This window comes from Mycteria americana, chromosome 10, assembly GCF_035582795.1.
Source record: "Mycteria americana isolate JAX WOST 10 ecotype Jacksonville Zoo and Gardens chromosome 10, USCA_MyAme_1.0, whole genome shotgun sequence".
NCBI lineage: Eukaryota > Metazoa > Chordata > Aves > Ciconiiformes > Ciconiidae > Mycteria > Mycteria americana.
Genome location: NC_134374.1, coordinates 9,803,416 through 9,829,346, shown reverse-complemented (window position 1 = coordinate 9,829,346; position 25,931 = coordinate 9,803,416). Strand labels below are relative to the sequence as shown.

General features: G+C 41.9%; 1 protein-coding gene across 4 annotated transcripts in view; it reads left to right on the top strand.

Moving 5' to 3' along the window:
* The window catches only part of AMOT (angiomotin), a 61,355-nt gene that overhangs the window by 16,326 nt on the left and 19,098 nt on the right, over positions 1-25,931 (top strand). For 2 of the 4 annotated variants that reach the window (XM_075513211.1, XM_075513210.1), the window contains 5 exons: positions 10,907-11,072; positions 12,523-13,441; positions 19,921-20,374; positions 22,191-22,335; positions 23,742-23,834. In XM_075513211.1, coding sequence (XP_075369326.1) covers positions 12,570-13,441; positions 19,921-20,374; positions 22,191-22,335; positions 23,742-23,834 — 1,564 coding nt within the window. In that variant the 5' untranslated portion in view covers positions 10,907-11,072; positions 12,523-12,569. Of the gene's footprint in view, positions 1-5,765; positions 6,011-10,906; positions 11,073-12,522; positions 13,442-19,920; positions 20,375-22,190; positions 22,336-23,741; positions 23,835-25,931 lie in introns of those variants that run through there. The other 2 variants (XM_075513212.1, XM_075513213.1) reach the window with 2 other exon arrangements.

Below are 25,931 nucleotides of genomic sequence, written 5' to 3'. Positions count from 1 at the left end.
TATTTCAGATGCATCCTGATTAGCATAAGCCATTCACTTTGCAAAAGAATAGCAAGAATCCCAGAAGTGTAGATAATTTAATAGTTCTTTTGTTCTCTTTATCCTGTCTTTCATCAGCAGACTGACCAATCTTTTTGTTTATTTAGAAATAAGGTTGCATTGCTTTACTGCCACGTTTTTCTGACCATGACAGTGAAATCAAGAATTTGCAGCCCCCAAGTTCTCAAGACATAAACGCTTCTCCCTCTTCTATCCCTTCCTTTTGTCTCCAGTTGAGTGTAATGTGATTTTTTTTTTTTCTGGGGGGGTGGGGGGTGTTGGTGGTGGGTTTTTTGATGGAACAACTTGCACCATTTAACTCTGTATAGCACCCAGCACAATGACGTCTTGGTCCATGGCTGGGGCTCACTGTCACTACAATGAATGAACAGCTGAAGTAAAATTTCAGCCTTGTTAAAGGCTTTATTTTCTTAATGTGGAGCAAAATCTGATGTAGGTTTAGGTTGTTGCCATATTACTGTGTATACAGAGATAAGTCTTTAATTCTAGAATTATCAACAGTCCAAGTGTATGTTAATGTATAAATACTTTTAGCTGTGAATAGTTTATCTGTTCATACCCCTTTTGGGGCAGAACTCTGTTTTGCAGTTCTTGCTTCATTCTTACTGACAGCTTTTAAAGAGTTGCAGAACTGTAAGCCGACGGAAAGACAAAGCCCAATATAAGGAAGTTCTTACATGTTAAGAGTTTGTATTAAACTAAAACCTGGCTCCAAATACCTGTAAATTACGAGATTCTCCGTTCAGTGCAGAATATGGTGTGTGTTAGGTTCTGTTCTGAATTAAAAAGAAAACTATGACCTTGTTCTTGGCAAAAGGTTCTTGGATTATTAGATGTTCTGACTTTGGGGTGAAGTGAAAATGCTTTCAGAATGAAGTAAGATGCCTGTTTTCCCCCATCTAACTTGTTGCATATTCCCATATTTCCAGGTATTTTCAGACAAGAAGATTTTTGAAGAAGTCTTCTCAAAGGTTTCCTAATCGAAACAGCCTTATGGATTTTTTTTTTTCTCCTTGCTATTGTGGACGATATAGTGGGAGTGGAATGTTCTTGGTTGCCAATGTTTGCTGCTAGGTATCCCCCTTCCATGGAGACCAAATGTTTATAATAGTGTGAGAACAGCCATTCTTGGTGATTTGCAATAAGGTTGAAGGCTCTCTTTCTCCTCTTCTATCCACTGAAATACAAGAGAGGACTTGGATCTCTTGGTTCTTCATAGAAGTGTTCCAAATTGCCTATTGCTGGGGTTATAAAGTTTCAGGAAGCACTAGAGGATTTGTCAAAATGATTTAGTCCATTGTGTTGAATCTGGGCCACAACCGATTTCTGTAAGCTCATTTTCTGCTTTCAGGAATTCTTTGCCTGTCTTGCTTTCTGATGAGTGGTTACTTTCTAGATTAGACTTTCATCTACCTCTTGTGCCTGATCTTCTCTCTGTATGTGCCCCATATATGGCATCATCATATTGTAGGCTTTAAATCATTGTCTTTATGAAAGAACAGGCACATAGCTGCCCTATGAGTCCAGTTTGGCTGCAGGAGCTTCTTAGTTGTTAAACCCTTTCAGACAGGAGAGAGTGTATGCCCAAACAGCTCTGGAATGCAGTGCCGGCCACAGGAAGAATTGCATACTGCAGCCTCCACGCTACAGCCATACCTTCAGCTTTTGCAAAAGTATTTGGTTCATGCTCTGACCAGATCTGATGCTGAAATTGTATCCATGTGAAAATACTGTATTGTATGGAGAACTCTAAAGTCAGCAGATATCCAACTCTTGCACATTACTTGGCTCTCCAGAGTGGCCTTGAAATGTAATCTTCAAGACAGAAAAAAAAATCTCAGCAACTTTGGGCAATAATAATGTAAAGGAGCTCCTAGGAGCAATTAATTTTTAAATATGCAATATAAGATTTGTCTTGTTTGCCTGCTATGCCTGTAAGTGAAAGGAGTTCTTCAGGGTTGATTAAATTTGTGTTTACCTAGACACTTGGATGTAATTTTTAAAGTAAGAATATATTTGAAACTTACCTGTGTATAAATGGCCATTCAGGGCAAACCAGACATTTGATGTAAGCGGGAGATTGGTGAATGAATAGGAATAGGTGAATGAATAGGAATGGAAAAGAAAAAGTCGTGAACAAAACAAAAAACTGAGAACAAAATAAAAAGGCCTGTGGAAACAGAGTTCTCAAAGCCTTAAAATGATGTCTTAGTAGAGTCGTGGTTATATGAGGTGCTTAGCTTAAGTGAAGGAAGAACATGTGTTGGAGTCTCCTGTAGCGCCTGGGGATCATGGGTTGTGGTCATCCTTCATGATGGTTGTTCGATGTGTCATGCTTTGTTGTGAGCAGCTCCTGTATTGCTAGGTTGGCACTGGAAAAGTGAGTGCTCTCTCCTGTTTCTACTAGCTGAGTCGTCTCATATTTTACTGGCATGCAGTCTGCATTCTTGGTCCTGCAGAAGGATTTCAGAGATAAATGCTGCCATTCATACTTGTTGCTGCTTTTTACTTTCTCATCCTCTCTCAGAATGACTGTTGTCTAGTTTGGTTGTGTCTAAGCTTAAAATAACCTTTTTTTTTTTAAAAAAAAATACTAAATATTTGAAAAATCTTTGGGAGTTTGGAGAGGTCTTTGGTCATTTTCCTTGATAACTACTGTTGGACTATATAAGGTTCATCAGTATTGATTAGAATATAGAACCGAGACTTTGTGTAAACCATAAAAAAAGCTCACTGATCTAATAAAATTGGTTTTTAAAGGCCTTGCTATTATTTATATTAGCAAAGCACTTAGTGTCTAATTGTAGACCAAGATGATGTTGTTCTCTCATATGAATGTCTACAAATTAGGCCAATTTAAGTTTTTGTTTAATGAATTAATTAGCATTTGTAAGACCTTGTCTAAGAGTTGTATCACAGTAATGTTTGTTTGCTTTAAAATGCTTTGTGTCTCTACACAACTTGTTTTTTAAAAGAATTACTTAATCTCTTAGGATTATTTACTGTAACCCTGAAGGAAAGTAATTCCACATTTCAGTGACTTTGTTCACTTCAGGGTTTGGTGGACTTTTCCTGCTGTTCTAATTTGGGTGGTTCTGTGTCCAGCTGAAACAAATCTTAGTGCTTCATACTAGGGTTAGCCCATCTTGTTGTGGGGCTTGGGAAAAACAGGGTGGGAAAATGTATCTTCTTAGTTTTCCCATTGTCTTTTTGAAAAGAAACAAAGCTGAAACCTCCTCCATATTTCTGGAGACACAGAACATAAAACCAGTGTAAGATAGCCTGTGGAGGTGTGCAAGGAATTGGTAATCTGTGGTTTACTGAAATCATCACAACTAAATGCTGAAATTCGTATTGGATAAAAACAAATTTGAGACACTTTTTACTGCAGAATGATAAAGGTTGAAGAGACTGAGAGTAGTTATGTAGTGTATTCCACCCTTCTTTGGGGTAAGATCAGGGAACTGTAGAGAGCAGGCAGAAAAGAGTACTCCAAAGTTACATGAAAAAAAACAGCTTTTGCTGTTGCCAAGTTGGTGTCAGGTGTGGAGCACTCGGATCTTGTTTAAAAAAGGAAAAAGTAATAAAAAAATCTTAGCATCCACGGGGGAAGAGTGGATTTACCACCTGGCAAAAGACCAGTGCATTTCTGATTTGGGGAAGTAGGGATGGCAAGAGCAAATTTGTATGGAAGGCCACTGGCCCCATCCCAAACTGCTCAGGTGGCATTTTGAAGGGATGTTTCCATGAAGCAATCTCAAAAGGCTGAAATGGAGATCAGGCCCACGATGGTGCCTGTGGGAGGCAGGTGGTTCTATGTGTTGCCTTGCGAGGCACGGGATAGCAGGTTTTCCAGCCCAAGTGAGGCCCTAGCAGTCACGTCCCTTCCCTGTTCCTCAGGCAGTGGAGAGCTCAACGCACTTCCTGCTGCAAGCACTGCTGGCATTGACTGCAGCTCTGAATGAGAGCTGGGGCAAGGTTAATTATTTTGGATTTGTGCTTAAGGAGCGATGTGTTACCTGTGGTTTCTGCACATTCAGTGAAGTTCATTTTAGCACATCTCAGTGCTTAAGTGGCATAAGATTGGAGTGTGTTATTAGTTGCTGACACTGCACCATCAAAACACGAACATGCAGATTTCCTTCATTAGGGGAATATTGTGTAGCTCTAACTTTTTGTTTCTGCAGCTGCTAGGGATACCTTGCAGAAGTATTTTCTCCAGCTGTAGAAGATACTCGGAAAGTTCCCCTGCCTTCTGCTTGCACAAGTTCTGGGATACCTACATCCTGGATCAAAACCATTTAGGCAGGATCTGTGCTTCACATATTTGCTGCTCCAGTTATTATGGAAAGTCTTTCTAGCAGTGATGAAGTTTGTATTAGCAAGGAAGAAGTTTTGCTGGTATGGTTTACACAAGGTTTCCTACGTAATATACCCCAAAACAATTATTTCCTACTGTAACTGCATCTGCTTTAGAGCGGTTGCTGGAATAGTTACATTGAAAGAAATCAATTCCCTGAGTGACATAGTTGTGGCAACAAAAACATACATGTAGGCCAGGACTCAGCCAATCAACACTGTGCTAAAATGAATGTAGTAATATCTTCCTCCCAGTGTGGTGGTGAGGCTTAATTAATCATCTTACGAGTAATTAAAGGTTTTTACAAGGTGCACATGAAAAACCCAGGTGGTTATGATAAAAGAACAACACCAAAACCACTTTTATAACATCCTTGCTTTCTGAAAGTTTGTTGGTCTGGATCTTCTGTTGGGTTTTACTTTAAAAAAAAAAAAAAAAAAGCAGATCCATCGTTTTAACCCATGCTACCCATTGAGATCACAAAATGGGCTTGCTTCATGGAATTGGGTTGTCCCAGTATTGCATTAGGTTTGTTCCCTTCCATGAGCCACAGCATCTCAGACTGAGCATTGCCAGCTCTGTTAGGCTGACTGACAACTGATAAGTTAACTGTATTTTAACTGTTTCTTTTTATAAAGAAAAAAAAAGCAGCCCTTTGAAAAAAGGAGGGCCCGTGCCTGCTTGCTGTTCATATTCTGTGACTCGTCCTGTTAAATTCTGTAAAACTGGTTTGTGAAATAAGAAGAGCTCCTCCATATGGGGGCTTAAAATAGTTTAAGTTGTGGTAATGCTAGAAAAAGCCAGAAAATTCCATGCTAAAGTTAGGCCATACTGATTGTTTTCTTCTCTACACCCTTCTCCACCTGCGGTTTTTATTTGTGTCAGCTTATGATACAAATTTTCAGGATGTCACAACTGACATAGGAGGAAAAACTACCTTAAGGTAGCATAAAACAGATATATCTGTTTGGGGAATGTACTTCCATTGTTTGCAGGACTTAAGCTTTTAGGTTCGAATTTTGACTTTATTTTTAATATAGATGGTGATTCTAATCCTTTTTTATCTCACCAGCAATTAAAACAGCCTGATCCTATCGGTAGGGACAAATGATGCACTGTCAACGTTTTGCTCCCTTCTGATAATGCACATGAAACTGGTTTGTGTGTTTGAAGATTACATTTTACTCTCACATGGTTTTCATTATCTGAGAGCCCCGAGGAGAGGCCTGGACTAAATCAGTGAAGGAATGGAGAAACCACACAATGCAATGAAAATGGTGCTGAGGCATACTTGGGATAGTTGTGGGACAGGGGCTGCTGACGACAGAAGCAGGGCGCTGCCTGAGTGCTAGCAGCAGCAAGAAATGGAGCATTCTTAAAACACAAAACAAAACTTGATGTTGAATTAAAATTGTGGCTTGGGTTTGCAACAATTCCCCAATTCTACAAGGATAATTACTGGAAATCTGTGAAGTTTGAAGCAGATGAATTTTGCTCCGTATGTGCTGGGAGGCAGTCCTCTGAAATGAGACCTGATGTGACTAAACCTGTGTAAGCTTGATCCGGTTTTATCAAGAAGACATCTAAAAGGTGAGACCTTGGCCTTTATGAAGTTAGTAGCAGAGCTCCCATCATCTATGCTGGAATTAGTGTTTCATTAAATATGCAGAAATTGCAGTACATGCCACTAAAGGGTTGTCTCTCTGCAGATGTGTGAGTAGTGCTTGGCAGGGCTGCATAACAGTTTAAGTAACTGAATGGTGTGATGTATTCACGTAGAAATATTCCCTATAAAAACAGCTGGATGAATATACCTAGACTGGTTTTGCTGTTAGACCAGTATATTCAGAATAAATCCTCCTGCCCCTCTGACTTTTGAAATTTTTTTATGGAGGAACTTGAAATTCCATAGCATTCTTATCAAAATGCTTAAAAGCCATGAAGCATTCCTATTTATACCAGGCTCTGTAAGCATTTGTTCTTCTCTTTTTTTTTTTTTCCTTTGTAATATAAAACCTAAATTATGTTGCTGAAGATTATAGGTACTTCCCTGTGAAGAAATTGATACTTTATAGTGAGGGAGCCGTAATTCAAAGGTCACGTAAGGTCTTTTCAGTTTTTTCCTTAGAGATGTTATTTAGAGGGGATCTTCTGTGTTGATGTCTTGACTTACTTATCTTAAGCCAGACCAAGTGACTTGCTGCTTTTTCTTCAGGCCTGCCAGCCTTTCTTGTGCTTTTCTGTGCCCAGATCCCAATACCATGAGCATTTGAGGAGAATGGTTAGTGGCTCTCGGCGAGGCAGTCTAGTCCTTGCTGAAGGTGGACTCGGTTTGGCCCAGAGAGTTGTTAGAACCGTGATCAATCTTCGGGTGTTCTGATGGCCTCTCATTATAATTGCCTGATGATCTAATGTAAGGGGTATGCATATCATTTGCACCCCTCCAGGTGACATTGTTCTTGTTTTTAGTTAAAAGAAGGAAGTTTTTCTTGTTTGCCCAGTGACTCTGTCCTTCTGGTATGAAGATGAGTAATGTTGGCACTGCTCCATGCACCTGCTCAGTGCCACCCTCCAAGATCACCTGAGCCACAGTCAGCAGATCTAGGCAAGCAGGGACGGGATGGTTGAATGAGAGCTGGGGAAGTGTTTATGGTTGGGAGTTTGAAACCCACTTTTGGTTAGGAGCGGGTGCTAAAATTCGTTGGGATTCGTTGTGTGCCGCCTTGCAGGTTTGGGTGTTGGCGCCAGACGTTGGGAACCTTTATTCTCAAGGACTATCCTGGTGTGTATTCTCTCCCTTCCTCCTCCTTGGGTAGGGCTGAAATGAAACGAAGAGCATTCAGTGATAACCTGCACTATTCATTAAATAATTTTGGACCTCGCCCTTGTGAGTCTGGTGCTCCTAGCCACTTCAAAGTGAGTGTGTGTGCAGAATAGCCATGTTTCCAGTGGTCTTATAGACACTCATGTTAAGTGAATTTTGCAGGATCTGGCAGTCAGCCTGCTGGGTTTTGCGTAGGCCATGTAGCAAAGGCATATTTCTATTAAACAGTGGGTGACTCAGCATGTGAGCTGGTCTCTGTGATTGCCCAGGGACTTCACAGCCAGTCCTTTCTATGCTATCTCTGTTTCGTGTTCCCCTCCTCTGTTACAGTGTGCAGGTATGTCTGAAGATAACTCAGCACCTAAAAAAACAACTTAAGACTTCACCTAACTGATAGCATCCCATCACCTGTTGCCAACCGGGATAAGTGGTATCACGTGTACCTCTTTTAAGAATTACTAGCTAAGAATTACTTTGCAAAATTTACTGCTTGAGTTTGAAGTCTGTCACTGTCACTGGATTTTGTGTATGAGTGACACAGAATTTAGTAGTAAAACTGAAAGTGCTTAACTGTACTCCAGCCCTTTTGAGGTGGTGAACCTGTTCCCATCCCACCTGATGCGTAAGCTAATTAGCTTCTTGGCTAAGCAGTAATTCTGGGCAAGTATGTACAGGCTGTCCTCACAGGGACTCTTGCATTCCTCTTAGTTTCACAAGCTATAGAAAGATGCTTCTCTTCACTTGTGAGGTTATTATTGCTCCATGCAGGTTAATTGAGCTGTAGCATTATAGCCACTCATCAAACAGTGGTGAGTAGCTCACTTGTCTAAGCTTGTTTATTTTTATAATGCTGAAAAATATTTGCATGCTGTACAGAAATGTGCTGCTTTGGTTCCTTACAGCCTGGCAGTTATTATCATTTTAAATTCTTCATTAATCTTTCTTCCTCACGAGGGACTGGCAAGGTTCCTGTGCATAATTACATGATGTTTAAGACAGAAGCTTCAGCTACTGAGTTGTTACACAATGCCCTCCAAACATGGGTCTTTTCTTCCTTAAATAGTACCTACACTGCCTCCCCTTTTATGCCCATTCTTGATCTCAGCATGGTTACGTGCAACACTATTTGCAATTCCTGTGTTAGTTCTACCAGTTCTAGACTCTGATGTTTCACTCAAGAACATACAGATATAAAGTTACCATGAATAATTTCAGACTAGAAGTTAGAATAAGGTAGTAAGACGATAGAGCTATGATGCTCAGGAATAAACTGCGAAATCGGTTCAGCCTGGGAAATCTACCTCACAGTGGTTCGTTGGAACAGAATTGGTCTAAAATTGAATTTTCCACTTGAAAAGCAAGGTGTTTCTAGGCTTTGTGGTTATGAAGAGTGCACCATCCAATCCATAAGCCAGTACAGTTTTGCAGAGTTGTTGGTAGTCCGAATTCAGCCCTATCCATCATAATAGATTTATGCTAAACCCCCAAATATGTCTGTTTAAAATGTCTACAGAACCTATTCCAATTTCCTTCCAGCTCTATCATAACAACTTTTCCAGTGCACCTCACTAATTTCCATCTTTGGCACACTGAAAACTGAAATTGCTGGAAGAGCCTAACACAAATAGAATTTGGTGTCCAAATAAATAACACATGGGCTTCAGTACCGATTGTACTGTTCATTTTTGTGTTTCATTACATAAAGAAGTTAACTCACTGGTTCTGCCATGAGTTTCCAGCTCACTCAGAAAGCAGATTCCGGTAATGCTGCCACCCAAGTTAGTTGCACAAGATTTTCTTTGTTAATTAAAAGGAATGGGATAAAACTCAAAAAAATAGGCTTAATGCTAACAGTTGGTATTTAAAGAAAGAGGATTTGTTGGCCAGAATATCTTCATATTGTATCTCAGTCCATCTTTTGTTTTGGATTTCCAGGCTGATTCCTAGTTTACATCCACACTAAAATTAGTAGTATTCAGTTCCAGCAAATACTTTCAGTGTGAACTGTGCCCTCTGTTCATTGGATCAGCAGAATAAGCTTGTATTGCTGTGAAGTTGAACTCTGTGTGTGAAATGGTTGCATACAGAATTACTTCCTTGAACGTTTGAAGGAGTTAAACGTGCACAGATTGAATTTGTCTGTTGAGAAAATCTTTAAGGCAGAGAGGCAAAATCTCAAGCTGGGTTGTATCTTTGTATTAAAAAAATAAACACACACCCCCCACCTTAGATTTTTCCAGTTGAGACAAAAGAAATCTTTGGGTGGAAAGGCAGCATCATATTGCATAATAAAAGCCTTTTTATGCTCTAATAAAAAGGGTTGCTTAGGGCAACTTTGTTTGGAAAAAAAAAAAAGTCAGTGATGATGCTGCTATGATGGGGACAAGGAATCCTTAACTTCTGTTGTGCAACACTGGGAAAAGAGGCTAGAAATTGCTCTAGTTATCTGCTGTCTTAATGCCTGGTTTAAAGGTTCTTTACTGCATATTTGCTGGCAGCTGTTTTCAATATATCCTTCTCGAGCTAAGTCACCAGTTAAGAATTTGACATTAGATGTTTTTTTCAACCACCATCTTGAAGTACCATACCACACAACACAGTCTTGTTCCCTGGTTAGATATTGTTCATGTGCCTTGAAATTGCTGTTGACACCTCAAGTATTTAACTTGCAGATCTGAGATAATTTTTGTTGGGTGTGGATGTGTGCCATAATAAGACAGAGACAGAAGTATCCACGTCTGCATTCCTTCACTACATCTGTTCACTTTATTTTTTGCAATATTCTAGGAAATTAAGTTAAATTGTACATCTCAATGAATGTTTTAAATTTCACTAGTTCTGTTTTGATTGCCTGCCCTTAAAGTATAAGCACACCAAACACACAAGTATGTTCCACTTCTTTTGCGTCATTTGCCTTTTTCTTTAGGACACCTTCAGTAGTAGATTTAACTACTTCTTGAGTAACACGCCTAAATACACATTTCTTTATGTTCTCCTGATTTTCCCCTCAATGGTTAAATTTTCTTTAGTGCTTTATATTCTGAAAGGGAAAAGTAACGTAATTAAAGAATGTTTTGGGAATTAGAGCTGTGCTCTGTGATATATTTCTGGCATATACTTTGTCAGTGTCCTTTTCTTCCCCTCACTTTCCCAGCCTGTAAAATAAAGCTAATATTCGTATACTGATCATTCTCACAGTCATTTCTGAGGCATAATTTGTTGACATTTGTAAAGCATTTAACCATGTCACCTTTCATCAAACGATTTCTGCTGATACAGTTTGAAATACACAGCACCACTGGAAAAGGAGCCATAAGCACAGGGTATCATCATCTGTGCTGCAGCTTTCATTCTTAGCAAAAAATAAAACAATGGAGTTAAAGAATTAGCGGGTTTTAATCACTGTTTCACTTGGAGGCACAGATGGGACAGAGTATTACTTGGCAACATTTAATCTTGGAGCAGAAATTGTCATGATTAAAGCAGCAGCTGGAGTAGATTGCTAGGGACAGGGGGGTTCATTCATCCTAAAGGGATCAAAATGGTTGGACTCTGGGAGAAAACAAGAAGCTACAAAAGAAAAATCTGAAATATGGGCCAAGGTTTATTATTTCTAGGGTCTCATCTGCTGATTAAAATGATGTTTTCAATGCTTTCCTCAGAATTATTTTGGAAGCGAGGAGAGTATCAAGTGATCTGGCCTACTGAAGAGGAGACTGAAGCCATCTCTGAGTGGAGATTTTGGACTTGCGGGAGGAAGGCTCTGTGTGTCCCCCCATGTGGCAGAACTGCTCCTCCTTACCAAGGAAGTCAAAGTGAAGGAAATAGGTATGTGCCACTTCACATAGGATTTCAGAAGAATCATGTTCCAGGCCAGTTAACAGGGCCTGAATTCCTAGTTTGGCAAGGCAGCCTGGAATGAGGTGGATTTTGACTTTCTCTTCATTAACGTTCGCAGGAGGGTTCTGTCTGCCTGATGCGTTGAGGCCTTGTGTTACAGGGGTAGACTCCTGCGGTAGGCTAGCCTGAGGGAGGAAACTGGGTGGTTGTGGAGACACAGAACAAAGCAGACCCTTCAGGTCTCCCGACTCCTGTGGTCCATCGCTGGTTCTGCCATGGAACAAGCTGTTGGGAGCAAGTTACGTTTTGCTCAGGGACAGTGTTATGCAGAAAAAAGGTTTCAAAATAAAGTGCTAGAATACCAATGTGCATTCTGCTGTCAGGGCAGAGCCACAGCTTAGCCAACAAGTAAAGCATACTCTCTGTTCTGAACTTTTCTAGCTGAAAAGTAGCTCTGCTTTTAGTTAAATGTCTCAAAGGTATCATTAATTTTGGGTATTTCAACTCATGCAAGGCCAATGGGCTTGAGTTTCCATGACAAATTCCTGACTCTACTGGGAGACTGAGTGAAGTGTAATCACTGTTGGTCACTGACTTAATCTGTACTTAGGATGTGCTTGACATTGGCTCTTTGTGTTTCTCTCATTGGTATACAGTGTTTTTTCCTGCCACTCAGAGGTCTTTTTCTGTTCCTTAGATCAGACAACTCTTTTTCCTCCTCTTGCATTTGCATGCATTCAGCTGACGATATTTAGATGTTGAGGATTTGGTTGCCTTTGTATAGCAGGAAGTTACAGAGTCCTCACTTGCACCAGTACGCAGTGTTTTCTGCAGCAGGGAGACTGGGTGCTGATCTCACTCTGGGTATTTCATAACTCTGAAAACCTGCTGGCTAACAAGGTATTAATGAATTGCTTTAAACGATCTAAGCTAAGAGATTTCTTTTCTTTGGACCATATACTAGCTCAATGGCCCTCTCTTTTTTTTAATTTTCTTTTTTTCTTTTCCCCCCTTAAAACTGACAAATCGCTATTTCACCCTTTAATCCTTGTCTGCCTGGAAATATGGGAAGTGTATTTCACTGTTGGTAGCCCTAAGTGTAAAGCAAACAGGTCTTAGGCATTTTTACCATCGTCCTGTGAATTATAGGTCTCCTTTCTGCCTGAAAGCAGCCTTGCTGTCTGAGGTATTCGGCATGCATCCCTACAGCTTGCAGTTGATTGATATTCCTATAAACTTGCAAGTCACCTTTCATCACCTTTCGAGGCTTTGCCCCCTGGCATGCAAGTCCTTCTTAGGTCAAGGGCCTTAATGACCCCCATTGTTATGGGAACCTTTGGTAATCTAACCTGTTTTTTTTCTGTATTTCAAGCCATTGCTCTTAAATGTCTCTTGCTTGATCCACTCAGGCGCTAATAACCGTGTCTCCTTTCCTTAGGTCAAGGGCAGCTTTTACATTCCACCCAAAAGGCACCACAGTTTGAGATGAGGAATTCAGAAGAGCAAGCAGCTACGACAGTTTTACAGCGCCTGCTGCAGGAGCAGCTCAGATACGGAAACCCAAATGACAACCGTAACCTTCTTGCCTTACACCAGCAAGCCACAGGAAATGCCCCCCCTTTCAACAGCACTGGGAGTCCAGCATCTCAGAACGAAGGGCTGAGCTCCCAGGACCACCAGCTTGTGACTCATGCTGCCCGTCAGGAGCCCCAGGGCCAGGAGATACAGGTGGACAACAGCATCATGGAGAAGCAGCTGTCCCCGCGACTTCAGAACAGCGAGGATCTTCCGACCTATGAGGAAGCCAAAGTCCAGTCACAGTATTTCAGGGGCCAGCCGCATGCTAGTGTCGGGGCAGCGTTTTATGTAACGGGGGTCACCAACCAAAAGATGAGGACTGAAGGGCGGCCCACAGTTCAGCGGGTGAGCCCAGGGAAGGTCCACCAGGATGAAGGACTTAAGGACCTCAAGCAAGGGCACGTCCGCTCCCTGAGCGAGAGGCTGATGCAGCTGTCCTTGGCCACCAGCGGTGTCAAGGCCCACGCGCCTGTCACGAGCGCGCCGCTCTCCCCCCTGTCTCCGCTTTCCCCTCAGCAGTCCAGCGACCCTTATAAAAATTCCGGCTCCAATGAGTTCTACAAGAACTCAGTGCAGCCCTCTTCCCAGCCCAACATGAAAGGAATGGAGCAGCGGGGTCCTCCTCCAGAGTATCCTTACAAAAATGTGTCCACCCCGCCTATGAACTGCAAACCTCAGGACTCGGGACATTTCTATAGTGAGCATCGCATGAGCCAGCAGGGAAGATCTGATGGGCCTATGATGAGGTATCAACATCCCCCTGAGTATGGGTCAGTCAGGTAAGCAAGATCTTAAAACAAACTCCGTGACAGCCACGTAAGGAAAGACAGTATAAAACTCAGTCTCCATTGCCCTCACTCCTGAGGCAGGTTTTCCTTCAGCGAAGTTCCCATCTTTATTATGAGATGACATACTGTGTTCAGCTACAGACTGTAACCTGTTTCAGTAGCTTACCTAGAGAGGCCTGACTCTTTTTTAAAAAAAAAAAAGCAAGCGAAAAAAAAAACAACAAAACAAGCCAGCTTGATTTTATGGCATGGGGAAGTTTAATGCTGAGGCTCCAGAGCCTTACAAAAGGTTTGCTACAAAAGCTAAAGTTACGGTGTGATTCATTGTAGAAACTTGCAGTTACTTATTGCAAGACTTAAGCTGTTCTTTAATTACATCTGCCCAGACAAAAGATTTTTTTTGTTTGTTTAAACTGTATCTAAATGCTGTGTAGGAAAGGAGAAAGTGAATGAAAGCAATAATGGTGCAGGTAACAAAAATCACCTGAGCTTCCTTTAGAGTTTTTCAAATTTTATTTTCAGTGGACCAAAGTGTAGGAGTGGAAAATGGAGTGTGCTTTGTGCCTCATCCCAGACTTCCTTGTTTAGCTTTCGCTAATTTTCCATGCATCATTTGAAATCTCAGCCTGTTCTGGTTTCCTCTAGATAAGGAGCTAGATTTGGCTTGAGCCAAACACTGATGTCCATGTGGGTGAAGATGTTTTGTTCAGGTGGGCTAAAAATATGGCTTTACTTTACCTGTTTCCTTACCATCTCATCTCTGTCCAAGACCAGGTGGGATTTGGTATAATGCTTTTGGCCTAATTTTGAAGCTAAAAGGGTAATACAAAGGAGCAACAGGAGGGCGTTGCTACATAAGTAAATGGTGAGGTCTCTGTGTGTGTTTGTACATATTGTGTTGTGTTTTGAGGGGAGCATGAAGAAACCGGTCTGTATTTGGGAACAGAGTCTGAGCTTTGGGGAATTTGAATCTGCTCAGAACCTTCCTAGTCCTATGGGGAGCTATTTTCAGAGTTTGTCCACCATTGTTTGTGATCTGAAATGACTTCAGCAGCATACAAGCCTGATGAAAAGGCCCTTTGATCTGGCTAAATAAATAATAAAGAGGCCAGGAAAAGGGGAAGTAAAGGGTTTAGGGGGGGTAATGATTGTAGAAGCTCGTTGCAAATGTTTTTGAAAATTCAAAGGCCTCAAATCTCTGTGCACACAGGAAAGGGAAACAGATCCTTAATGGTTATGCTGCATCAGAAATACTCATAATATATATAGTGAATCCGAGACGTAGCCTGCTTGCTGTTTAAGGGAGAGGTATTTGAAAACACGCCAACAGTCAGCTCCTCTAGACAGGGTGATTTTTGTCTGTATTGGATGGATCCTGGCTGCTTTGAAAGAACATGGGGGGGGGGAAGGGGGGTAGGAGAAAGGTTCAGCTGGCAAGGTTTCCAGTAGGGGAAGCAACTGAAATTTGTCTTCAAAGCATTGGGAATCTAATGAGGTTACTTTTTAACCTAAATAGCTGCACAGAGAAGAGGTTTCCTCTGCAAGCAAATGCTGTAGCACTAGAACAATTGCAAGACTAATCCATAAATTACAGAGCAGCGTAGCAAAGGAAGGGAGCAAGTCCTCTATTCCCCTCCCTCTCCCACACACTTTAAGAGAAACTGTCATTTAGACAAGAAACCTTCTGTGTTACTAAAGGTGCAGCTGGGTAATGGTGTGAGGATTTTAAAGGCATACAACTTTCGGGAGTGCGTTTGCCTCGCACCAGGCAGTGCTAACGAGTGTCTTTGCAGCCTCACTGGAGTGATAAAGTATTTTCAGAGACTCCAGTTTTCCCGTGCTGCAGCTCTGTGTTTATCAGGATTAATTTGGATTGGTAAATGTGTGCATTTTTTGAACTGTGCGTCAAGGAAACAAAGCCCCTTCTTTCTGCTCGTGAAGCCACACCCTTTTCTGCGGGTTTTTCCCCTCATTGTTCGGGGGAATTTGAGGGTGACCTAACGATGTGGTTAAATAAAACTCGTTGAGCAAGATAAACATTGGGGAATTCACAGCATTCTCATGCTTCACCCTCCCCAGTCTGGGAAAGGAATGGGCTGTGTGGTAAGTTTAAACCAGTCTGCAAACAGTTTGCCTCACCTGCTCTTGGGCGGTGCAAGTTTGGGAACATGTATATGTTCGTAATGATGTTGGTTTAATGTAAATACTGGGCATGCCAGAGGCATCTGTGCTGTTATTTGGAAATTTTAAAGAAGTTCAGAAGAGGGCTGGCTGCATGTGAAGCTCCAAAATCCTATTCTCTCCCTAATATCTCAGCTGCACTTTAGCATTGGTGGTGAAAACAAATCTTCGGGTCTAAGATGGGTGCCTTGGGCTCAGTGTCCCGTGGGGTTGCAAGGTCTCTTGTGGCAGAACAGCAAGAGACAGGGGAGAAGGGGCTCGTGTTGATACAGTTTTGGGTGCAGAGGAAGCTGGCTGTCTCTCCGATTCAAGCGCCATCCTCTGTTCGGAGCCCAAATGACTGAGCTCCTGCTGTGGTGATTAATCCCATTGACTTCACAGAAACTTTTTGAGAAGGAGGTCTGCAGAATTTGTCCCATAATTAGTAAATCACTTCGGTGCACTGCGTTGCCCTGAGCAGCATCAAAGTGGGGGATAATCAGGTATGACTAGGAAGCAGAACAAAAATGCATCAGTTTGATTGCAGCTGTCTAATCAAGTGGAGTTTGCTCCCCCCTGCAGTCAGCGTATCCCAGTTTGTGCAGGAGGGCTGTGGAAGAGAGGGGAAGTGTAGCTTCTTGGACATGAAACAGGCGGGAGAAGCTGGGAAGGCAGAAAAAATTTTAACGAGCCAGAGGCCTTTTCTGATCTCTTCATTCTTCAGCCCTCCCCACTTTGTTGCTCTACCCGCAGATCTTCTGCGTGACTTGATGTTTGCAATCCTGGCAGCCTCAGGACTTCTGATGGCTAGGTTTGCTTGCAGAGCTGCCCTTACTCCATATCTCTGTCTTCATGACTTAAAAGCTAATGTGACCCCTGTAGTTGCAGAACCATAAATCCAGATTTGTACTTGGCCTGCACGGTGTGTTTCTCCGATATGCGCCAGGGACTCCAAGGGAAGCAGAGATTCTTGCATGATACCGTCTTCAAAATGAAGTGGCCCTTAAAGTTATGCTTTCAAACTTGTGGGAATTATTGCTCTGCATTTTTTCCTGCGTTTGGGGTTTTCAGGTGTTTATGATACTGAGACAAATGGAAGGAGATACCGTAATTTTGTTTTCCCTGTATTTTGAGAGTCTTTCTGCATTTTTGCATGAAGTGGTTAGTTCAGATATAATTTTGATTACTACTGCAGGGTTACCCGAGGACTGATTCTCTCATGGAGGGAAGTTTCTACTACCATTCTATCAGCAATTCTGTTAGGTGACCCCAATAGTAATTTCTACCTTCAAATTTTGCAGTCTGGCTTAAAAATCTTGAAAAGTCCAGTTGTGTTCATTTACCTTCCTGAATCTCTTGGTCCAAAATTGGTTTACCAGAGAAATAAATTCTGCAATTCCCATGTTAATCTGAGGGATCTCAGAGCCAGGTATTTTGAACCCACAAAATATATCTAAGTATTTTATAAGACAAAATTGAAAGTAGTAGGGATGCTAAGAAGTTCTTTGAATGTGTGTGTAAAAGTTTGCATACAAGATCTTGAAAGGTCTAGTTGTCACTGTGAGGTTACTAGGATTTTTTTTTAAAGATCGGATGTGTTACCCCAGTTGCATTATCTTGTTTTGCTGGGAATATAAATGCATTTGTGACATTTTGGAAGCTCTAATGCTGTTGGTAATGCAACAGAACTAGAGGCTCCCAGCTCTCATGCTGTAGCTTGAACCCACAAGATTGGTATAATTTCAAGATGTGAGAGGCTTCGGATGTGAGTGCCAAGATGCTGGAAATCTTGGAAATGTATCTAGTTCAGAAATACTCAGCCATGATTTCCTAGAGTTGTTCTTTACAATAGGTTTAAAAAAAATGTCATAACCAGGCATGTCAGTACAAAGACTGTCCCTTCAGAATTTAGCTGCTGCTCTTGTTTTTCTTTGGCCATCTTTGTGTTCCTTTTGTTAGCGCTCAGGTCCTGTGGAAATGGCAAGATTCTGCCTGTGTGTCTCTGATGGCAGAATAACGGGATGCTTTTAGTCAAACAGCTCAAATTGTTAACATTGGCATCTAAATAGTCCTCATTAGGCTTATAATATTAACACACCGAGATCAGCGGAATCGGTCTCTGAGTAACTGTTTCAGGTTGTTTTCAGACTGGAAGAGAGTATTTTGTAGGTTCAGGATTGGAAAGGTGGTTTTTTGTGTCCATGGGGCAGGCTGGCAACGTATCTCTTTTGATCTAACCTCTGTCGGTCATCATAGATTAAATGTCACAGCAAGGTTATTCCCTAATTGATTATAACATCAAAACAGAGGTGTGTGATGTTAGGTAACGAATAAGCTCAAGGAGACAAGGGGTTTCTGAGGATGCAAGGTTTTAACTCTGCACATAACTGGGTGAGCTAAGAAAGGAGCTGGAAACTACCTGAGAGAAACCAGACGACCTTGAGCATGGCATGTGACGGTTTTGCCTCATTCTTCATTATGAGAACTGGCAAATAAAGGTAATGAAATAAATGCAACAATAAGTAGAGCTGACCTCCCAGGAGGGGAGGAACCAAATTGCTGCTGCTAAACTGAACATTCCTGAGGAAATTAATTGCACATCTCTCTTCTGCATGACCCCTGAGATCCTCACGCTGCATATGATTATTTCTGGGGAAATACAGCTCCTGAACTGATGTTGCTGACAGGGACCACAGTCACCTGAGTGTGAGAGAGAGAAACAGTAGCTAGAGCAGTAATTATTTGTTTTTCCCTAAGTGACAAGGTCTAGATTGTTTCCCTGTTAAGGAATTTGAGCATCAGCTTGGAGGTTTCTATGCACCTTCTCTGCTGGAAAGCAGGGAAAATGAGACGTAAGATGCATTATATTGAAATAGCAAACCCTGCACTGGGCTGAGAACGTACGAACTCCTACATGCGCTGCCAGCCAGATGTGAGTAATGCAGACGTTTCCTCTTTGGACAGTTATGAAGAGTTGATGCGTTCTTTCTGCAGAGAACAGGAAGGATGATGCTGAGTGTTTGCACATCGTCTGAGAAGCCCGTTGTGTAACCCGTTAGTTCCCAGTTCAGCTTCATGCTTGCTGCTGTCAATTGACATGCCACTAACGTTCCTGGTGTGGTGGGAGAGCTATGCTGCCGGCTGTCTTGTACATCCAGTACCCCTACTGCGCTCAGCAGAGCAAGCGCTTCCTGCAAACACAGACTTCCACAGGGGTATTCTGTAGCACCTATGGCCAGGTGGAACAACAGTATGTGCTTTTCCAGCTGCAGGGTTGAACTGCATCCCAAAGGGTGGGAAATTTTATCAGAAGAACAGGAGTGTTTCAGAACACGTTGAACTGCCAGACTGGGTCTGCACCAGGCTGAGGTCTGTGCTTAAAAAGAGACTGGCTGCAGCATGGAGAGGGAGTGCCTTCAACTGTTAGAATAAAGAACATCCTGAGAAGTTAAAGGTTGAATGTCTTTGGAGGAGGAAGCAAAACCTGCCTCCTGAGGTCATCTAAGCACAGTAAATCCACACAGTCTTCTAAGAGAGGTTTCTTACTTGGCTAATGCAGCAGAAATTGAGCTGGGAGTCTCCAGCGCCTGGGAAATGCGAGCTGGTGTAGCTTGGAGTTAGCTCTGTCATAGACTCAAGCATGTTATAGATTGCTAGATCTGCCTTTGATATCCTATAGAGGTTATTGTTAGGAACAGTAAACATACCTACTGCATATGACCAAGGGTGGTTCTGAATCAAAAGGCTGCTTCTGACTCTTAGGTTGGTTTTGAGATCCTTTAACTGTCTTGTTTGACCAGGCTGCAGCTTGTTGGCTGATATTTCAGAAAGCTCGAATCAGTGGTGCTGGCATACTAACATAGAGCTTAGCCAATCCCTTTAACTCTGTATCCTGAATTGCAGAAGAAAATTCATTGTTTTCTCCATGAGAGATGGCACATTTCAGGACAGAACAAGAGAGCCCATTCCTAACAGTCCTCAGTTTAGCCGTTTTATCCACAAAGTGTGGAAAAAAGTTATAAAAATAATTTTGGTCAGTAGTTGTGATGGAGTTTTTCTTAGTGTTTCTGTACGAAATAAACTCAAGAGGAAGGACCTTCATGCACTTAGAATATATTTTCTGATAATTATTTGATTTTGAAGCATTTTTTAAAAACAAACTTATACAAATGAGGAAAACCTCACATATGCGTCTTTTGTGTGGGAAGACCTGTGCATAGGAGTTACACAGGTCATCCCATGCCTTGTCACTGGGTTATTGCACCATATTCTGCATGACTTTGATGGAGCTTCTGCTCTCTGTTTTCCAGGCAGAACCCAGATGTGCAGCTGCAGTTACAACAGAGGCCACCTCACCACCACAGCCCAACTTCTTCCTTGACATCCCTGGGATCTTTGACTTTGCTTCAGTCTCCTCCACCATCCAGGCTGTCCCCTTCCCAGCATCAGCAACCTCTGACTCCAAGCCAGGGAGATCCTGGCATTCTGCCACGGACCCAGCAGCCATTCTTGTCAAACCAAGTCCATCAGGGAGATTTGTACCGACTATGCCAGCCCTTCCTAGGCCCGCAGCAGCAGCAAGGCGATTCCTATTCAGTGATGTCCCGGGCTCAGCAGATACCTTCCCCATATCAGCAGATGCAAGTAGATCCTTTTGCCATAGTTTCCAGGGCCCAGCAGATGGTGGAAATCCTGTCAGAAGAGAACCGGTCTCTACGACAGGAGCTGGATGGGTGTTATGAGAAAGTAGCGCGGCTGCAGAAGGTGGGTGGTTTTGGATATCAGGCACTCTCCTGTGTCTAGTATTGTCCATAATTGAATCATCTAATCTGCAACTGTTACATTCCTTGCTTAAGGGATTGATTATCTACTTTAGAGTCTTTTATATGCAGATTGATTAGTCTGTAGCCTGTCCCTTTGGGCAGCAGCTTAACTTTGTCAGAAGATAGAATTCTGCCTTCAGTTTTATTCTAACAGCTGATTGACTGTGCTCAAAAGAGCATCCTCATCAGCTGTCTTGAAGAGGCTGACTGCTTGGCTTGCTTGGTTAAATTAAAGCTAGTGTTCTTACATCCAGGATAGCAGCAGGCTTCATTTTCCCCTCGGTCTAAAAGACTTTAGAGACTGCAGGAAGGGCCTGTTTGGAATGACATGAGACCGTAGTCACTCGAGGAGACAACAGGGGACATTGCTATGAAACTGGTTGGCAGGACAGTGTGCAAGACGAGTACTGCTGCTATGGCTACATTAAAGACATTTGGACTGCAGGACTGCAACTAAGTCTTCCTTTGTCACTCCCTCAATACCACACAACTTCCATGAAAACTTAGTATCTTGTTTTGGATTGAGCTATTTGCCACCTTTGGCTTTATGAAACAAGCAGAGTAAGTGATGCTAAGATGTTTTCAAAAGAATGTCCCAGTGAGAGCCATCATTAATGTGCATGTGTAGAGGTATTTTCATTGCAGCCTCATAGAAATAACTTCTTGATGACCAATGGTTTAAAGCTGTCCGGCAGGTCAGCTTTGCTTTTGCCTTGCAGCTGTGAAAAGGCTGATGCTACTTGCAATGTAGGATTTTGTGGGCCTTGCTGTGCTGTTTGCACTGAGCAGTCTCCAGGGCCATAAAAATGTGTGGCTGCTTAAAACACTTGCTTGAGTTCAGATGACCAGCGTGGCTTTCCACACTCATTTATTCCCTATGTTACCTCTTTCCAGGGACATATGTTCGTTTTGTTGTATTTTTTTTGGAACGTTCCTGGACAGGAAATACTTTAGAGAAATGTTTGACAGCTTCCTGATAATGAAAGAAGGATAAAAATGCACTTCCCTCCACCCTCCTGTTGATCACTTGCTGTAGACAGTGCTGATGAGGTTTGCTATTACATGGATCCATACTTCCATAGCAATGCAAAACCATGCCTGGTAAGGAGAGTTAGAAGTGAATCTCCTTCTGCTCTGGGTGATCAGAGAAGCTTTACGCTGAAGGCTAGAAGGAAGGATAAAACATATTTTACTGCAAGTGTTTCCCTCCCCTCATTTAGTAAATTGAATATTTAAAAGCACAACTAAGTTGTTGAAGTGTAAACATAGAGTATCAGGAGGTTTTATTGTGAATTTTGGACCATAACAATTACAGATCTGCAGAGCTCATCAGTAATACAAGATCTGCCGCTAGCGTTTTTTTAGCATAGTTTTGTCTGCCTTTCTTGTTATATTTTACTTACTCAACTTGATATCGCGTTAGCTATTTATATAAATGCTTTTTCCCCAAACTAACAGTAGTGCCAAACTGGCCCAGTCTTAGAAAAAAATAGATGACATCTGCACTTCTTCGATTTGCTATATCTATGCTCTGTTTAGGAGTCTAGCAGGAGAGTCCAGATCTTCTTTTCAACCATTGGTATTCTTTATACAAAAAGATCCATCACAAACCTGAAACACTGTCAGTTTACTTAACGTATAGCTGTAGGTTTCTTTCAATAACGAAAACTGGAGAGAAAGTAATCTCCTTTCTGAGACTGAATGAAAAGAATTGTTAGTCATAAAATAGTAAGTGCTTGTTTTCACTTCCACTGCAGCTGGAAACAGAAATTCAGCAAGTTTCAGAGGCATACAAAAACCTGGAGAAATCATCTTCTAAGCGGGATGCCCTGGAAAAGGCCATGAGAAACAAGCTGGAAGGAGAAATTCGTAGGCTTCATGATTTCAACAGGGATCTAAGAGGTGAATGAAGAAAACTTCTGTTCTTCCGTTTCGTTTTTTTTTAAATTGTTGTACTTACTTGGCAGGACAGTATTTTGCTGCAGAATTCACGGTGTCCGTTGACACAACTAGAATATGACAGGATACTCAGGTATATTCAGTAGTCTGAGATCTGAAGTGTTGGCTAGGAGTACAGAAAAGACAGGTTTAGGAGAGTGCTGTAGTCTCTCATTTCCAGCCTGTTTCTCATTGAGAAGAAACATGTGATAATCCAAATACCATAAACCAGATGCAGGCCTGGAATTCTCTCTTGTCTTATATCCTAGACACAAATTGTACAATTTGTTCAGTTTATACAAATGGAAAGACGTTTTGCTGACTGCCTAATCCCACACCAGGCATGTTCACTTTATTTCCTGTCCAGTGACCCTTTTGCACTGACATACAAACTGCAGACTGTCTGTTCTTCCTGAAGGTCTTGTCATTCCTTATCAATGTAGGCATCTGGTTTTTTGGATCTCCCTTCCTTTTCCAGAGTGAGATGTTATTAGTGTCTGGTTCTTGCTAAGAGGCTGAGGCAGTATGATGGCTGGCAGTGGAGAGTGATGTTGAATGGTATTTGACCTTAACATGGGTCAAAGTTTAAGCATTAGTTTGAAAGGCAAAAAACATCTGCAATTTGAGATGTTTAAAGGTGCACAATCAGTCTTTTAAACTGTAAGTTTCATTTTTTTGCTAAAACCTTCTGATTGTCCTACATGTCATCTGCTCTCACTGCCCCTAGTCTCTTACTAAGACTGTGTTCCTAGAAATTGTTTTGCATCCAAAAAGTAAGGCCATACAGTGCCCAGTGCTATCGAGAAGGACAGTACACAAAGGCCTGCATTAAATAATCTTATTCATAATAAAACACAGCATAAACATTTCATTCTTATTTTCATAGACTGATATAAATTTCTAACAGCATGCAGCAGCAGAACTGTTAAGCTGTCCTTAGGGTTTTACAGTTTTCCCTAAAGTCAGGTAATTGGACAACAGTGATTTAATCTTCTAACTATTAAGATTTAGTGGAGAATTATAAAGGAATCTTTTGATTGCATGGTGAGGTTTATTTGGGTGGAAAAAATAAGGTGTCTTAACATTTGTCAAAATTGAAAAAATAAACTTCTTATGTGTTATAATTGTTTAAAGTAATTTATTTGGAACTTTATTTAACCTGTTTTGTCTCATTGAGAATATTTTCTCAAGAACATAATTAGAAACATTTCAGAAGTGAGTGCCAGCTTCTGATAGGCTTTTTACTTTTGGCTGTGTAGAATTAGGAGATCCATTCCCCTAGCTTGCATTGGAAACGTCCTGAGCAGACGTGACTTAATGCTTGAAAGTTTTTAATTATTTAGTGTTCCTTTTGTTGAAAAATTTTGCAGAACGTATGGAGACAGCCAACAAGCAGCTTGCGGAGAAGGAATTTGAGGGGTCTGAAGACAATCGAAAAACCATCTCTCAACTCTTTGCACAAAGTGAGTTACACAGTCATTATGGGTCAGTAGAAATGCTCCGATCATCCTGGGAAGGATAACAATGCAGCACATTAGCTTAGTTCAGATCTGTTGGTTTTCTACCGAGATGGAAATCAGGGCAGTGACAGTTCAAAACTGGCAGTGGAGAAAGGATTCAAGCATTCCTTTTCTGTCAGTATGTAAAGTCCATCTGATGGCATTTATTAGAGATTTTGGAGCAAATGTGGTTGGCAGTTAAACTGTAAAATTAGTGTTTACCCCATAACGTACAGGATAATTTGTCCACTTATTTTGTCCCCTGAAAGCTTTGGAATTAAACCTTTCCAGGCTGACAAGAGTCCTGGCATGCGTTAAGGCCAGTGATACTGGAACCTGGTAGGTCTCCTGTCTCTTTCTTCTTTAATTTGCCACTGCCCTATCCAGTTCAGCAAAAATAAAGGGGATGAACACTGCAGGCAGTATGGTGGGCTGGGTAAGGATCATGAATTCTGTCCACAGCAGTGGATTTATCACAAGGCAAACCAAAATGACGGATGTGAAATGCTGCTTTTCCTTTGTACTGAAATGTCTTGAGGCCAGCGGCGGTGAGCCAACTTTTCTCTCATCCCAATAGTGTACTCCACCCTTCTGACAATGCTCACTTTTCTCCAATTGTTATATAAAAAGGTAATGCAATAAAATTGCGAAATAGAGATTTTCTGTGGTGTAACACACTGCTTCTACTCTGACAAATGCTGGTATCCCTCTCTTGCGTTGTCATTAGCTTATTCCTTGTGGCTTATGTTGCAAGCAGATGGCTGTCAGGGTGTGAATTCAAAACTCCTGGTGGAAGTGGAAAGTCTGTGAGTTTAGTCTCGCATTCAGACTTGTTGGGTGGACTTTGAGGTTCATAGGTTCACCCAGAGAGGTGAGGCCTTACGTTCAGTTTCTCCCTATGGATGAACATGGAAACCATAGTGCTATGTTTTGTCAGTCCCAGCATTTCTAGGGGTGCTGTAGGCACTTGTCAAGTGAAGCAGTACCCATTTGGGGAAAAGTCTGGAACAAAGTCTCCAAAAGCCTCACTGCAAGCACTTACAGATTAACAGACCGACTGCTGGCACTGATTGATACCTGCTGGCATAATGCCACCCTGTCTCATCTCTGCCCATTTTCTCCAATACATTTTAGCATGCTGATACTGTCAGCAACTCATTTCCTGGGTGGAGGAGAAATACTGGGACTGGAGAGATGGGGAAAAGAATAGGCAAGTGGTGACATTAGCCTTTGTCCTTGTGTCTTATGTCACAGGCTAGCTCTGAGTTGGTGTCAAGGTTTGCTCTGCAGAGTTCTGGGTGCTGTTGGTGGACAGGTTTGTTTTGCAACCTGTGTGTGGGCTGCGTTGATTCCCTAGCAGAAGGGAATCTTTAGCTGCTCCGTGTTGCTAAAGCTTTGCTCCTGGCTCTCTGCTGGCAGAAGAAAGGGAATAATTGTGGTCCTGTAAATATAGTTATGCACATGCTTGCACAAACGGGCCTGTGCACTCCATATGCAGTCTGTGCTAACACCCAGGATCTAGTTCCTGTTTTTCAAGCCTTCCACTCCTTGTCCTCATTCCTTTGTCGTGGGATGTTAGTTTCTGGAATGCAGTTTCTCTGGTGTCATCAGTGCTGGGTGTAGATCACTCCAGGGAGTATTCTGTGGTTATGTATCCAGCAAGTGTGTTAATGTTATCATTGTAGCTGGTTGGCTTGAGCTGGGAATGACAACATATACAGAGGACATCAGCTCTGTGTTGTGGCTTTGCTTTACACCCCTGTGTGGTAATTTCTCCAGTCCCCGATTATTTTATCCTATTTATTTTTTTATGAAGGCAGTTGCCCTGTTCCTGAAACACACAGCATAGCCACTCCCACTAGATCCAGCTCTTTCTGGAGAGCAGCAGCAAAAGGACCAGCTGCTGTGCTTGGGGTGGCTTTAGAGCATCAGACATGAACTCTCAGTGCTGGGCAAAAGGCTTTCTTGAACTGCAGGTCTGCTTTGAGCAGTGACAGAACAGATTCATGTGCCTCAGTTCTAGCCCAGAGGGTCATTTTTAAGGGCAGTAGAGGAAGACCG